General features: G+C 39.8%; 1 protein-coding gene across 1 annotated transcript in view; it reads right to left on the reverse strand.

Annotated features, from left to right (window-relative positions):
• MYO18B (myosin XVIIIB) overlaps positions 1-16,935 on the reverse strand; it is an 842,989-nt gene that overhangs the window by 747,739 nt on the left and 78,315 nt on the right. The window contains exons 5-6 of the mRNA XM_082258232.1: positions 5,428-6,111; positions 640-706 (exon numbers count right to left, since the gene is read on the reverse strand). Of these exons, the coding sequence (XP_082114358.1) occupies positions 640-706; positions 5,428-6,111 (751 nt within the window). The remainder of the gene's footprint in view (positions 1-639; positions 707-5,427; positions 6,112-16,935) is intronic.

The raw sequence follows: 16,935 nt of genomic DNA on the forward strand, positions 1-16,935 counted from the left end.
AACTCCCTTTTAATCTTAGCTTCTATAACATATAAATGACTAGACCTCTCAAAAGTTCTACAAGTAAACTGCAGGTAGAGAAATCTCCTATGGCTTCAAAGGAGTCTTCTACCATGCTCACATTGTATGTAGCTTCCAGATGAGTATGATGTGTTCTGTGTCTTTCTACTTTTTATAAGCGTTAATCATACTTAAGATATTATTATTTTAGTGTAAAGAGTATATGTCCTTATTGCACATTATATTTGATTTAGCATGTTGTTATTATTCTGCATTATATCATTGGGTAACCTTTCTGTGACATAATATGGCTTACTTGTTCTGTGTTAATTTATGTGATCTATTTCTATCCATGTTTCTAATAGCTCCCATTTCAATACATTTAAATCCATGGAATTTCTTACTTTCTCACGTAGCTTCCAACTGAGCATGATTTGCTCTGTATCTCTCTGGTTATAAGAGGTACTGTAGATTGTATTACTTTCTACACCTATACCATGGGCATACCTGTAACACTTCCAAAACTTTCTAAAAATAATATACATAGATATCATGGCACTGCTGAAAGTGACAAGTATTGGCTTCAGTCTTTAAAACATGCCATGGAACCGTTACCTCAAACCCCTGTATTACACATACCCAGTGTGAATCCATCTTTGTGTACGAACCAGACTTGCTCAGTTTCATACCACACATCTTCCAGGACCTAAAGAAAAAGAAGGTTTAATCCAACAGATATTCAGACCAGACTTGAAACAACTGTGAAGAAAATTATTCTGCTACAGTCATGAATTATTAAGTGGCTGGAATGATATGTTTTAAATCTACATTGCTTGGATGGAGACTCTTTATTAGTTTATTTTTCTAGAATAATTCAATAGCACAAAGAACGTATAAAGAACATTCTCAAAGTAGTTAGAAAACTGCTATCATTTTACAAGGCTGTAGACATTTCTCTCTACCTTTCTTTATTTCATTGTAACGTATGTGCAAATACAATTACAATTATTTGTCCTTTATTTTAAATGTGCTGGACAGGTTTTTAATGAACCACAGTGTTCTTAATGCATTTCCTTAATTAAAAAAAAAAAAAAACCCTCTAGTGACCACTGCTAAAAGGATATATTTGTTTGCATTGTTTGCTGCTTTCAAGAATGCCTAGCCATTGCACATGTACCATATTTTGGGGTGATAGACAGCATACAGTTGTAGATGCAAGTACAAGTGTTTCTAGATAGACTTTGGTCAAAACATATATACAGTAATTAACCAGAAAAGAAAGTGTTATTATCTACAAAAATAATAATAAATCAAATAATAACTCATCAATTCATGTGTGTAACAAATAAATAAAATTCAGAATTATAAAGTGCAAAAATATATATAAAGTGCATTAGCAATTTTCAGCGCCAAGCCCATCCATATCTCATGTGCAAAACAAATAGTAAAAATTCCTCCATAAAGTGCAATCTTGCCAACATTGGTTCAGGTACTTTTAAATTCCCCTTTTTACAGATTTAAGAGGTTGTAAAGTTACATACCACAATTACTTGTATCATCTCTGTTTTTGCAAGATATAAAGTGCAGTGTATGTATTTCTTTTAAATTATCCTCCTAAATACAAAAGTGTAAAGATCTATCAGCGCAATAAATGTGCAAAAAATAAATCTGTGATAAAGCTGCAAACACTAAATTGTGATCCCACTACACAAAAAAGCAAACAAATCCAAGGTAAATGTGTTGCGCTAAATCATAAATAAATACATGTGATAATATGGTTCAACAATATAAAAAAATGTGAAAAAAGTCCATAAATTCCAAATAAGTGATTATAGTGCTAGATAAGCCCCTTAGGGTAAATATTATAAAGTCCACGTGTAAAAACAAGTAATAGTGCTGTGATCAATTCATTCCAAAAGACACCTCCATAATTATAAGGATCCGCCACCAGATATACAAGCCTCTCACCCGGGTCAGAAACAGCAGTCCCCTGCAGGGGTTATATGAAGCCAGCAAAACAATATCTCAGGCGAGTCCAGGATCATGAAGCCCATAAATCCATAAAACCGGATGAATATGAGGACAGAAAACAAACACAATCTAGATCTCTCTGTCTATAAATCAATCAGCAAATGTTTATTTGAAGAAAGGGGTACTCACAATACACTCAATGGAACCAGGCAAGGCAAACAATCAAGTCTCCAAGCCAGAGAGGAAAGGGAGTGATGGATGTCCGCAGCACGGCTCCGCCCCCCCTATATGCGTTACGTCGGCACTAAGGGCTGTGACTTCTTCAGCAAGGGAACTTGTTTGTTTGCCTACACCTATGTGTATATATATATTACAACTATTACATTTGGGAAAACATAACTCTGACCATTTTTTTTTCAATTTGTTTATTTTTTTATTATTATTTTTTGAGGACAGAGTGGAAAAGAGTTTAAAATGTTGTCACTTTCCTTTTTGGTCTGTGACCCAATTTGGAGATTTTCATACATTTCCTGACCCTATGAAAATGTGTGTGTTCCTGTCAAAGAGATTTAACGTCACTACGTTACAACGAACATAAAACTTTAATGTCACCAACAGAAAGAAGCAATATTTTGATGCCATTTGGGGCCTCTCAGTGACAGAGGAAGAGGCCCCTAGAGGCTTTGAAACACCACTACTTTCTGTTAGTGACATTAAAGTGTCCTGTTTGCTTATCTGAAAATAGTGTGCTAGTGATATCCTGGTTAGGGATGATCGAACGGTTCGGGTCGACCATCGGTTTGACCCGAACATTGACTGTTCGAGGTTCGGCCGAATTTAGAACTTTTTGCTGAAAAAGTTCGGAATTTCGGCAACCAGAACCGACCAAAATGCAATGGGCCAGGAAATGGGCTTTAAAAGCCAGTGATTGGACCAGAACCATCAGTAAAAGCCAATTGAGGAGGCAGGAGAATGCTAGGAATGTGATTGGAGTGACTAGGGGGTCCAGAGGCCAATCATTAGTGAATACGCCCCCCAGTATATAAGATAGCCCCCGCCAAATTCCTAGCATTGTAATACAGGGACGTGGAAGAGAGTGGAAGCAGTTCTGTTACTTCTGCTTCAAAAGTGTCATTTAGCAATTATTAGTGTGAGGAAAGGGATATCTAGTGTAGTTAGGGTGCTATTTTCCACTTTAGTTAGCTTCAAAAATCAAGTTTCTGTAGGGAAAGTGTTAAGTGCCAGGGTGACCGTAGTGTAGTGTAGGGTGAACTGACACTGACTGCTATGGCAGGGTGACCAAACCATTCCATTTCAGGGTGACCGCTATAGAGAAAAGATAGTTTACTCTTATGTGACTTTCAGAGCAGCGATATGGCTTCTCTCCGGTCAGCCTGCTTTTTGCTGCAGGCGTCTATAGGGCTTTTTTTGAGGACAAGTTTGGAGTCAGGCATGACATCTGAACTTGTGTATAGGGGTATATACACACACACATGTATGTATATATACACCTACACACATATAGGTGTGAAAATAGCAGAACACTATGCTTGCACTAATGAAATTATTAACAGGCATATGGCTCCGCTCCTTTCACACCTATATGTGTGTATGTGTATAATACATATAAGTGTGTGTGTATATATACCCCCTATACACAAGTTCAGATGTTTTGCCTGACTCCAAAGACCCCCAAAAAAATGCCCAAAAAAAACGCCTGCGCCAAAAAAAAACGCCCAGGTGTGTTATTGCAGGCGTTTTTTTGGGGCATTTTTTTGGGGTCTTTGGAGTCAGGCAAAACATCTGAACTTGTGTATAGGGGGTATATATACACACACACTTATATGTATTATACACATATAGGTGTGAAAGGAGCGGAGCCATATGGGTGTTAATTATTTCATTAGCGCAAGTATAGTGTTCTGCTACTTTTACACCTATATATGTGTATGTGTATATATACATAGAAGTGTGTGTGTATATATACCTCTAGTACAGATGTTATGCCTGCCTCCAATAACCCCCAAAAAATGCCCAAAAAAACGCTTGCTACAAAACCGGCAAGGTGTGAAAAGAGCGGAGCCATATCCCTGTTATATAAGTGACCTAATACAAACAAACTTTTTTTTCTCTTTCTGGACATGCTACAGAACTGAAACTTCACAGGTACACTTTTTAGACCCCCCAGACACTAAATCCAAAGAATTTTTTTTTTTTTTTTAATTTTTCCAATAATTGTCTCTCTATCAAAAATGACAATTTTTAAGAACTTTTTTTGTGTGATTAATAGTCCCTGGGGCATGATCCAGAACCCTAGGCACTTTTTAGGGGCATTTATTGGGTTTTAGGGCTTTGATTACCGAAGTTCGGGTCCCATTAATTTCAATGGGGTTCTGAAATCCAGGCCGAACTTTTGGGAGGTTCGGGTGTTCTGGTCGAACCGAACTTTTCAAAAGTTCGATCATCCCAAATCCTGGTTTGCACCTATGCTGTGATGGTGCCATCTGCCATTTTACCACAACACCACCCTATGACTGAGTATTGTTGCTGCGCCTTGCCCCCTCCACACTAACCGCAGTGCTAGATCTGTACTGCTACCATTAACAGAATGGCTTGTATATTTTTTGATGAATGTGAGGCATTCTGTGTTTGGACGAGGTGAAAAGAGGGGTTGGTGATGTCACAATCTCCACCTAGGTCACCTTTAAAACATTATTTTTAAATGAGCCCATGGCCTTCAGGCAGAAAATAAATGTTCTTCCTGAGAAAACAAGGAAACAAAGTAAAACAGCACTCATTTCTTATGTAACTTATTCCGTGCCCAGTGCAGTATTGCAGTGCAGAATTTTTCACTAGATTTTAAATGTTTGTCAACTGTCTGTAGTCAGGATTATCCTATACTATAGTACTGTAATCCCAGAACTTTAGCTCTTCTCTGATTTTGTAATCCTGGGGCACGCACAGTAATAAGAGCTTGTCCTTAAAGTGGTTCTAAAGTCTGAAGGTTTTTTACCTTCATGCATTATGCATGAAGGTAAAAAACCTTCTGTGTGTACAGGCCCCCCTAATACTTACCTGAGCCCCATGGCGATCCAGCGATGTGTACGAGAGCCTCAGCTCTCCGAGGACACCCAGTAAGCCAATGAGGGAGGGAGGGAAAACGGCAGAGCTGCGGCTCTGAGTGTGAATGGACACACAGAGCAGTGGCTTGGGAGTGAGCCTGCTTGGGTGCTCCCATTGCAAGCTGCTTGCTGTGGGAGCACTCGGCAGGAGGGAGGGGCCAGAAGCACCGGTGGGAGACCCAAGAAGAAGAGAATCAGGGCTGCTCTGTACAACTGCACAGAGCAGGAAAGAAAAATATATTTGTTATTTTATTTAAAAAACATGCCTTTAATATCACTTTAAAGATTTCTCATTTATTTCATACAGTTTAATGGCATCTACATAACAGCTTACCTTTGTTGGAGTCTTTATCTTTCTTTCTGTTTGTTGTCCTTCAACTTCATTCTCCTGTTTGCTGTCCTCTTGCACGTTTTCTTTAAGAACATAAGCACTTTCTTGGTAGACTTGTCCTACTCCACTTTCTAAATTGGAAGACTGTGCACTTTCTACAGGAACTGTTGTTAAATGTTTGTCTTCAGGTTCTTGTGATTTGCCTTGTGTAGTCTTGCTGGGCTGACAGACTGTAACTTCAGAGTCTTTAATGGTCTTGAATTCTTGTGACGTCTGGCATTCTTTGACACTCTTGTGTTCATGTTCTGATAATGGTTTTCCACTTGCTTTCTTACTAGTCTTTTGCTCTTCTGGTGTTTTATCGCTTGATTTTTCGTTTTTGTTTTCTGCAACTGGTTTATCTATTTCTTTACTAGTCGTTTGGTCTTTTAGTGGATTCTCATTTTCTTTACTATTCATTGGATCTGCTGGTGGGTTCTGCCTCTTTGGAGGGCTCTTATAAGTCTTGAAACTGAGGCTACGTCTGCCTGCTTTTTCTGATACTGGTCCTGGTGCTACATGATTGTCTCCGTTAAGTCCATTCATAATGAAATTATTTTTGTCTGCCATTTCTTCTCCTACAGAGAGAATGTTTTCATCCTTAAATGCAAACTGTTGAACAAGATTATCGTTCAGTTTTCCTGGAGACTGAAATAAAATAACAATATGTGAAAAGTTATTTTATTTTTTTCTCTCTCTAACTTTAATCTAAGGATCTCAAAACTAAAAATTATATTACATTTGTTTAATATTAGAAGATGTTCTATGTATATAGTTTATAGATATTCCAACTATCAAGAGGGATAATATAGCAGATATACTGTAAAGTAGGATAACTACTGTTGCCTTTTCCTAGATAAAATTGCTGTGGCCTTCAAACTACCGGGAAACTGACTCAGTTTGAACCCAGCTCAATAACCTTACTTTGTATAACACAAATCTCGGTATTGCTGTATTAAATACTCTCAGTCTGGTCAACGCTTCATGTGGTCGCCAATTATGTTACCCAGAAGATATGAGATTTAATTTACCTCAGACAATATTCGGGTTAAATGAGAGTTCTTTGACTATGAGTGAAAGCTTCAAAACAGCAATTATTTTATTGGTATATAGTTTGAAAGCCTAAATTAATTTACAACAATCTATCTATAGTACATACAACACAATGGAAAATATTCTAGTTTAATTGAACAAATATAGAGTATGATACTCATATACGAACACAGCACTGCCCACACAAAGAGGACAAGCAATGTATACCTTAAGATCCATAATTACCCTTCTCATGAGTGTTTCATCCTTGTCTGCTTTTCAAGAGGAAGTCCCTCTCCCCTCACCTTCACTAATATAGAACCATATCGCATAGACTTGTATAGGGCTATTCTGATTGGTTCAGCTATCCTGCCCTGTTCCTCCCTCTGGCGTATCTCGTTCAGGATTGGACAACTTCCTCCTCGCCTAGCTTAGCATAATTCAGCCCCTTGCTATCCCCTCCTCTCTGTTGGGGGGAGAACCTGTTAATTTACTTTGAAATTGAAAATTAAGATGCAAGTTTCATCTCCAGGGCCCATTGTCCAACCCTTCAACCGATAGTCAATCTTCATTGCATATCTTAATGAGAGTTCTTTGATATGGAGGATTGAAATAAGGGCGGACGTGACGAGATCTATTCACCTAGGTTCATTGGCCCCAGGATGTCTGGCTTACAGGTTGATACTATTTGGCATATCAGCAGGCCACCTCCCGATTAGCAGACAACTCTTCATTTTATGTGTTTAAATGTGAATAGCAGGCTGGCCTTTCAAACTGACTCGTTAAACTGGATTCATACTACTGCCTGTCTGTGTTATACAACTTACAAATATACCAATCATATAGCAAATATGAGTTTGAAGTCCAATAATGTGTACATTTATATTTACATTAATATTTACAATTACTGATGGAGATTTATACATAACACCACATCATCACAACACAGTAATGGAGATTACACATAAACTCATAAGGCAACACTACTGTATATGCAGTATGCTGGCAGTTAAAAAACAACAGAGTTTTGTCACCAGGGGCAAAAATGACTCAGTTAGGTTTTACAGTAAGTGTTACTCTTTTTTTTTTTCTCACTATGGCATTTATTTCTTATAATGTAAAAGGCCTACATTCTATAAGAAAAAAATGGTTGGCTATGAAGGAATTTAAGGCTTCCCAGGCCAATGCAATATTTGTTCAAGAAACTCACTTTCGTAAGAGGGTTCTCTCAAGTTTGCTATGAAACACTTTCCAACTCGGACCCTTCGGGTAAAGCTGGTGTTGCTATACTGATCAGACATATATGACCCCTAAAGATTTTCTTTATTTTGGACCCATCTAATGTATTATATTTTTAGATTGCAGACTTGCAGGTATTCTCCTAGCATTAGTAAATATACAGTATATGTGCCTGACTCTTATCAAATCAATTTTTTCCCACCAAATTTTGAAGGCTTAAAAGGTACATAAAAAAAATAACTAATATATTTTATCTGCAATTTAGGCATTATACAGTATTTCCATGCTACAGCCCTCAAGCACATTCCCTCAACCTACGCAATTTAAATACATATCTGTATTCAAGGCCCTTTTCAATGCATTTGATTTAATCAATGTATAAGATCCTTCAAATGCTTCTCCTGTGACACACAATTATCATTCTTACATGATGAAACGGAAGAAGGAATTTCAATGCTCCTTTCTTTGCCTCAATGGAATAGAATTTGGGAGATGGCTCCTAGGTTGTCTTAATGTGTTGTTTATAAGGAAAATATTTACAAAATTATCCATATCTCCATAAATACTGTATAATTCTGAGATATCACAATTGTGTTGGAGATATATATTTTTTGGAAATGCATACCTGTACAACCCTTCTGGCAAACAGTGGTCAAACTCTTAGACCAAATGCTAGATTCTACACTACCACAAGATCCTATCAATTGCCTTCTTGGCTTACCATACCCAGGAATCTTTAAGTACCTTACAGTGAAAGTTACCCATGTATTGACAGCTGCCAAGATACTTATCTCACCAAATTGGAGAACCACCAACCCCCCCCCTCTCAACTCCAACTAAAAGATACTGTATCAGATACAAAAAGGATGGAATGCCTCACAGCCAAACTGCAAGACATTTTAAAGCTATTATAAAATCTGGACTCCTTGAGATCAGTCTCCCTTTGGCTTGTCAAACTTCACCTCACCCTTATAATCTTGTCTTCCTCTGTACAGTACTGGCCTTTTATTCTCCCTTAGCTTTACATAAAAGGAAATGTCTACCTTTACTTCCCCTGCTGCAAAAAAATATATATTTAATTGCTATTAAAATATTACATCTTGTGTATTTGGATAAAGTAAAGAGTTTATCTCCATCCCTGCCCTATATCAGACTCTGTGGTAACTTTATTTTTTTTTATTGCTCATCTATGTCAACTTCCATAAATATATCTCCTCTCCTCCTCTCTAAATATAGTCTCCTTACGGTCTTAAATGAGACTAAAGTGTTCATATCTATTTTATTTTCATACTCTGTTTATATATGGTGTTTTATTGATTGTTATTCTTTAACCTTAACAATGAAAATTAAGATTGTATTTCTGGCAATGCATATTCTGCACAATGTATCACTGACCTAAATTCTGTAGAGTTATTGTTTTTGTTTTGTTTTTGTTTTTTTGTTAATTTTGGATATTGTATATTGATTAATTTCTTAATTTAAAAAAATACTATTTGAGGAGGAAAAATATGTTTTGTCAAAACAAATTATTTTGTCTGATAATCATCCTGGATATGGACACATACATTATCTCAAAAAAGTGAGTACACCCCTCACGTTTTTGTAAATATTTAATTATATATTTTATTATATCTTTTTATGTGACAACACTGAAGAAATTACACTTTGCTACAATGTAAAGTAGTGAGTATACAGCTTGTATAACAATGTAAATTTGCTGTCCTCTCAAAATAACTCAACACACAGCCATTAATGTCTAAACCACTGACAACAAAAGTGAGTACACCCCTAAGTGAAAATGTCAAAATTGTGCCCAAAGTGTCAATATTTTGTGTGGCCACCATTATTTTCCAGCACTGCCTTAACCCTCATGGGCATGGAGTTCACCAGAGCTTAACAGGTTGCCACTGGAGTCCTCTTCCACTCCTCCATGAGGACATCACAGAGCTGGTGAATGTTAGAGACCTTGCGCTCCTCCACCATCCATTTGAGGATGCCTCACAGATGCTCAATAGGGTTTAGGTCTGGAGACATGCTTGGCCAGTCCATCACCCTCAGCTTCTTTAGAAAGGCAGTGGTTGTCTTGGAGGTGTGTTTGGGGTCGTTATCATGTTGGAATACTGCTCTGCTTCCCAGTCTCCGAAGGGAGGGGATCATGCTCTGCTTTAGTATGTCACAGTACATGTTGGCATTCATGGTCCCTCAATGAACTGTAGCTCCCCAGTGCCAGCAGCACTCCTGCAGCCCCAGACCATGGCACTCTCACCACCATGCTTGACTGTAGGTAAGACACACTTGTCTTTGTACTCCTCACCTGCTTGCCACCACACACGCTTGACACCATCTGAACCAAATAAGTTTATCTTGGTCTCATCAGACCACAGGAAGTGATTCTAGTAATCCAAGTCCTTAGTCTGCTTATCTTCAGCAAACTGTTTGTGGGCTTTCTTGTGCATCATCTTTTGAAGAGGCTCCCTTCTAGGACGACAGCCATGCAGACAATTTGATGCAGTGTGCGGCGTATAGTCTGAGCACTGACAGGCTGACCCCCTACACCTTCAAACTCTGCAGCAATGCTGGCAGCATCCTTAGGTCTATTTCCCAAAGACAACCTCTGGATATGACGCTGATCATCTGCACCCAACTTCTTTGGTCGACCATGGCGAGGCCTGTTCTGAGTGGAACCTGTCATGTTAAACCGCTGTATGGTCTTGGCCACCGTGCTGCAGTTCAGTTTCAGGGTCTTGGCAATCTTTTTATAGTCTAGGCCATCCCTATGTAGAGCAACATTTCTTTTTTCAGAGTTCTTTGCCATGAGAGTTCTTTGCCATGAGGTGGCATGTTGAACTTCCAGTGACCAGAATGAGAGAGTGAGAGCGATAACACCAAATTTAACACACCTGCTCCCCATTCACACCTGAGACCTTGTAACACTAACGAGTCACATGACACCGGGGAGGGAACATGTCTAATTGGGCCATATTTGGACATTTTCACTTAGGGGTGTAATCACTTTTGTTGCCAGCGGTTTAGACATTAATGGCTATGTGTTGAGTTTTTTTGAGGGGACAGCAAATTTACACTGTTATACAAGCTGTACACTTACTACTTAACATTTTAGCAAAGTATCATTTCTTCAGTGTTGTCATATGAAAAGATATAATAAAATATTTACAAAAATGTGAGGGGTGTACTCACTTTTGTGAGATACTGTATCTGAGATTCTTTACAGGGCTGACTTTACCTCGGAGAGTTGGATATGTTTATATGGTAACATATATATTGGGAAGGGGTGCTGTAATAATGAAGGGTTTAATTTTTGCATGTTGTTAGAAGAATGTGAACAGCAGTAGTTGTTCGGTATACACTCACCGGCCACTTTATAAGGTATACCTCGCTAGCACCATGTTGGACCCCCTTTTGACTTCAGAACTGCCTTAATTCTTTGTGACATAGATTAAACAAGGTTTTGGAAACATTCCTCGGAGATTTTGGTCCATATTGACATGATAGCATCACGCAGTTGCTGCAAATTTGTTGGCTGCACATCCATGATGCGAATCTCCCATTCTACCACATCCCAAAGGACTGGATTGAGATCTGGTGACTGTGGAAGCCATTGGAGTACAGTGAACTCATTTTCATCTTCAAAAAAACATTTTGAGATCATTTTAACTTTCTGACATAGTGCATTATCCTGCTGGAAGTAGCCGTCAGAAGATGGTTATGCTGTAGTCATAAAGGGGTGGACATGGTCAGCAACAATACTCAGGTAGGCAGTGGCATTTAAATGATGATCAGTTGGTACTAAGGGGCCCAAAGTGTGCCAAGAAAATATCCCCCACACCATTACACTACCATAACCAACCGGAATAGTTGATAAATGGCAGGATATATCCATGCTTTCATGTCGTTTAAGCAAAATTCTGACCCTACCATCTGAATGTTGCAGCTGAAATGGGGACTCATCAGACCAGGTAATGTTTTTCCAATCTTCTATTATCCAATTTTGGTAAGGTAGTCCAAATTTTAGCCTTAGCTTCCTGTTCTTAGTTGACAGAATTTGCACCTAGAGTGGTCTTCTGCTGCTGTTGCCCATTTTCTTCAAGGGTCAATGTGTTGTGCGTTCAGACATGGTATTCTGCATACCTTGGTTGTAACAAAGTTACTGTTGCCTTTCTATCATATCTAACCAGTCTGCCCATTCTCCTCTTACCTGACATTGACAAAGCATTTTCATCCACATAAATGCCGCTCACTGGATATTTTCTCTTTTTCAAACCATTCTCTGTAAACCCTAGCGATAGTTGTGTGTGAAAATCCCAGTAGATCAGGAGTTTTTGAAATACTCAGACCAGCCTATCTGGCACCAACAACCATGGCACGTTCAAAGTCACTTAAATCCCCTTTCTTCCCCATTCTGATGCTCGGTTTGAAATTCAGCAAATCATCTTCACCACATCTATGTGTAAATGCATTAAGTTGCTGCCATGTGATTGACTGATTAGCAATTTGTGCTACCAAGCCATTGAACAAGTGTACTTAATAAAGTGGCCGGTGAGTGTAGATCAACAAATAAATCAATAAATCAGGTTTATTGCTTAACACTGGAGCTAATGAAAACATTAAATATATTGAAGATCATCGTTACAGTTTTTCACCATCTCTTAGCAATAAAATGTGGCATGATCCCATTGACAGCAAGTATTGGGAAAATAACAATGCCTGCCTGGTGTGGATACCCCTGCCCATACTTAGGACTGATTACAAGATTCTACTTGGGCCACAGCCTGGAGAAATAGAATGGCTGTATATAAATACCGTATGAGTTGACATCTTGCCTATAGGAAGTGTCAACCAATATCGACAGTAATTTTGGTTTAAATAACTGACAATTTACTTTTTTTATAAACTGCATTTAAGTCAATCAAGTCTTTGTTACTTTATTTAAGGTAATTTCAATATTTTATATCTAACCTATGGAGTCTAGTAAATCTTTGCTTCAAGCCCAAACGGTTTCTGTCTGGTTGTTGACAAATGGGTGTTTGTTATTTGATCTTGGGAAAATCAGCTTGTGTGCTGTAAGGGCAGATGGTATCTGCTGACCTTCCATTGTAAGGAACAGCTGTTGTGTCAGGACCAGAACATGCACTGCCCTCTGTGCTTGGAACGGTTTGTCGCAAAAAACGAAAGAATTCCCAAATGAAGATTATTTTATACCTCATATACTGTGACTGTTAAATACAAAAGATAATTTTAATCTCAACAAATTTTACACAAAAGTCAGCAAAAACATTTAAAACTAACTGTATGGCATTTATACAATCACAACATGTAGTAAATACTGGACAAAGCCTGCTATTATTAAGATAACGCAAATGTATAACAACATATTGTGAGAACCCTGTTAGCATTCATTATTAAATCTCTTTATCAGACAGGTAAGAGATTGTAACAAATGCCATACACAAGTCCATGGCAGAAGTGGGTGCCACGTGAGGCAGCCATTTTTGCCCACACAAACACACGCACACACACACAGTCAGCTCAGTCACGAGGAGCAGTGGCGGCTGGTGCTCGGTAATTCGGGGAGGGGGCGGCGGTAAACCAATTCGGGCTCTCCCCGAATGGCTAGCCGGTTGGCCTGCCTGCCTCCTAACCTTCTCCTGTCCAAAACTGGGGAGTGCTGGATGGCTGAGCCGCTGCCGTGTGTCTCCTCCCTCTTCCTAGCCAGTGGCCAGTAAGATCAATTCTCCTTTTGGCCAATCGGGAAAGGGGTCTTACAACCCTCTTACTGATTGGCTGGGAGGAGAATCAGTGTGACAATAGTGAATATTTATTCCCTATTGCCATACAACTAGGTGGGCACAAGGTGCAGTGCTCTGCGTCCCGAGCCTACCCTTTTTTGAAGCCCATTAGAGCCTCTGGCTCTAATCACGTGCTTCAAAAAAAAAAAAATTCCCCTTTTGGAATCCATGCATCCGGCGTCCTGCATGTAGATCAGGGGGGCAGATGCTTGGAAGGGGGGTGGCGCCCCTGCGCCCCTAATGGATGGATCGCCACTGACGAGGAGCATGTTAAAAGTGCAAGCTCAGCATCACTAAGTAAAATCCTCAGCCTGGATGTTGCGCTTTTTTCACAGGCAGATGCAGTGGCCGGAAGCAATGTGCTCAGTGACTCTGGGTCTGTATTGTTAACAAACTCAACACCACTAATGAGGCTCGGGTGCTGCATCTGATTGTGTGACAAGCGGATTCGCCAGACAGAGATCTCAGCAACACTGAGCCTGGGATTTTACCAGGCTCAGTGTTCCTGAGCTGCACTGGGGATGGAGTGTCCGATATGGACACCTAGGCCTCAGTGCCACCCCGCCTGAGGAGGTCACCTCAATTGGCCTCATAGGTGGCACAGCCCTGACCATACAGTTTGTTTTAACTGGTTTTAAATGTTTTTTTGTAAAATTTCTTGCGATTACAATTATCTTTTGTACTCAATACATACATACATATAGTATATGAGCTAAAGTCCTGACTAGAAATACGCGATTTGGGAATTCCCCTTTTTTTACTACATTTGATATACAGAGCTAATTTCTACCAGCTTTGATAGGCTGGCAATAATTCCCATTAATAGTTACGTAGTTAGTGAGATTAAAAAAAGACATCAGTCCATCCAGTTTAACCTATTATGTGTGTGTGTGTGTGTATGTGTGTCAATAGTACATCGTATACCCCTGTATGTTGTGGTCATTAAGGTGCCCATCTAATAGTTTGTTGAAACTATCAATGCTCCCTGCTGATACCACTGCTTGTGGAAGGGAATTCCACATCCTTACCGCTCTGACTGTAAAGAACCCTTCGCTGAAGAGTTTGTTCCCTATGCTAAGGTCCCCAGTATGGTATGTGGTCATTGATATAATATCCCCTCCCAAGTGTCTTCTCTCCAGAGAGAATAAGTTCAATGCTTGTAGTCTTTCCTCATAGCTTGTAAGGTGTTCAATAGAAAACCAAGATGTGCTTTATAATGAAGATCTATAAAGGAGGTCACTAGAAATCAAAACAACGGGGTTTATTTACCAAAGGTGAATCCACTGTGCACTACAAGTGCACTTGGAAGTGCAGTCATTGTAGATCTGAGTGGGACATGCAAGGAAAATTAAAATAAGCATTTTTACTTGCACATGATTGGATGATAGAAATCAGCAGAGCTTCCACTCATTTCAGATCTTCCCCTCAGATCTACAGCGACTGCACTTCCGAATGAACTTGTAGTGCACAGTGGATTTACCTTTAGTAAATCAACCCAACCTTATTAGCTTCTGTTAATGCAGTAAACTACTACAGATTTACACAGTGGGGCTGATTTACTACAACTGGAGAGTGCATTTCTGGTGTAGCTCAGCATAGAAACCAAACAGCTTATGGGTTTTTTGTCAAAGCTTAATTGAACAAGCTGAAGTTAGAAGCTGATTGGGCCGATTTCTATTCTGATTTTGCACTCTCCAGTTTTAGTAAATCAACCCCACGGTCTATTATAAAATGTATCAGGTACAATGGTGGGCTACATGGGTAAAGAGAATGGGAGTTAGAAATATTGTACAACGCCCTCTTTCTCTCTCTAATCTTCAGGGCTTAGACACTGGCACCCCCTTTCTAAGCCACCACTACTGGCTAGCTGGCTCCCGGATCCCTTTGACCTTCTGGAGTAGTCCCCTCTCAGGCAGACCCCTGGGCAGTTTTGAGTACTCACAACACTATTTTTCCAGGAAACTTCTGCCCAGCAGCTCCACTCGGTCCACACAGCACTCTAGATCCTTCCTGTAGCCCAGCTCAGCCTCCGGTCCTCTAGTCCGACCGCCCAGGACACCCTCATTTGCTCTGACAGGAGGAGAGACAGCCGTCAGCCTCCTCCTGGGACTCTGCTTCCCGCCAAAGACGCTCTGTCACGTGCTCCCCCCAGGCTTATACCCAGTCCCAGGGTGCATTGCAGCAAACTCCACCCACTGAGACAGATATAAGCCCTTGTGTGCTATTGGCCAGGTTTCCTCCACTGTCCAACAAGAGCCCTCATTGGATACAGTGGGGATACTCCCAGACTTAACAGACCACACCTGGGAACACATGACAGCCTAACTGACTGATCAGGCTCCCCTGATAAGCAGACAGGGCCACACATATGCTTTTCCTAGCACCTACCTAGGAGGGTGCTACAGTTATTTTAATAGAAAAAAAAACAAGACTTTACTATCACTTTAGGGTAACGTATAGAACAACAACAATGCCTTAAGTGCAGCAAACATGACATCAGTCATTCACATCTTACCAGTTCGGCTGCATTGCCTAAAGTAGGCCCCACACAAAGACAAGTAGCAATACACTACAAAGCATTATGGGCCATGGCAGTGCATAAGAAAACAAAATAAAGTATTTTGCTTTTGCTCGAAAAAATGCACACTTTATAGTGGTAGTAAACATAAAAAAATAGAAACTCAGCTGACAGGCGGGGCTTTTATAACAGAAGAGACCCTAGAGGTCTCTTCTGTCATAAATCTCCCCTCTGCCTGTCAGCAGGTAATGTGATCTGAGCCGTACATGCGCAGCTCAGACCACATTTACGGCCCGTTCTGCATGCCGCGATGATGTGAATCCCGTGCCCATGCGCGGGAGTGACATCACCGCTGCCTAGCCATTCAGACGGCCGAAGATTCTGATATGAAAGGAAGACTGGGCGAAGATGGAAGCACCAGGAGCCCTGACAACTTAGTGCTGGAGGGCTCCAGTTTAAAGTTAAGTCTGTCATAATGTACTAGTATGCAGTGCGTACTAGAATATAGATGACTTAAACCTTCCCAGTGACTCATTTTTTAGCTTACTAGACTTACTTTACTACTGCTTTAATAAAAAAATAAATTAAAAAACACATTTCAATGCAGTTCATTTAACACATATTGGGGTTGATTTACTAAAAATGGAGAGTACAAAATCTGATCGAACTTCAGCTTGTTCAATTAAGCTTTGACAATAAAACCTGAAAGCAGATTGGTTTCTATGCAGAGCTGCACCAGATTTTGCACTCTCTACTTTTAGTAAATCAACTCCATAATGTGAATCCAGCCCCAGTCAAGACAGTGATAGACAAATACTCATTAGTTGCGATTTGTATAATTTTGCACAACTGCATCTGAATAAGACTGAATATACA

This window comes from Pelophylax lessonae, assembly GCF_965119305.1.
Source record: "Pelophylax lessonae genome assembly, chromosome: 1".
NCBI classification, from domain to species: Eukaryota; Metazoa; Chordata; class Amphibia; order Anura; family Ranidae; genus Pelophylax; species Pelophylax lessonae.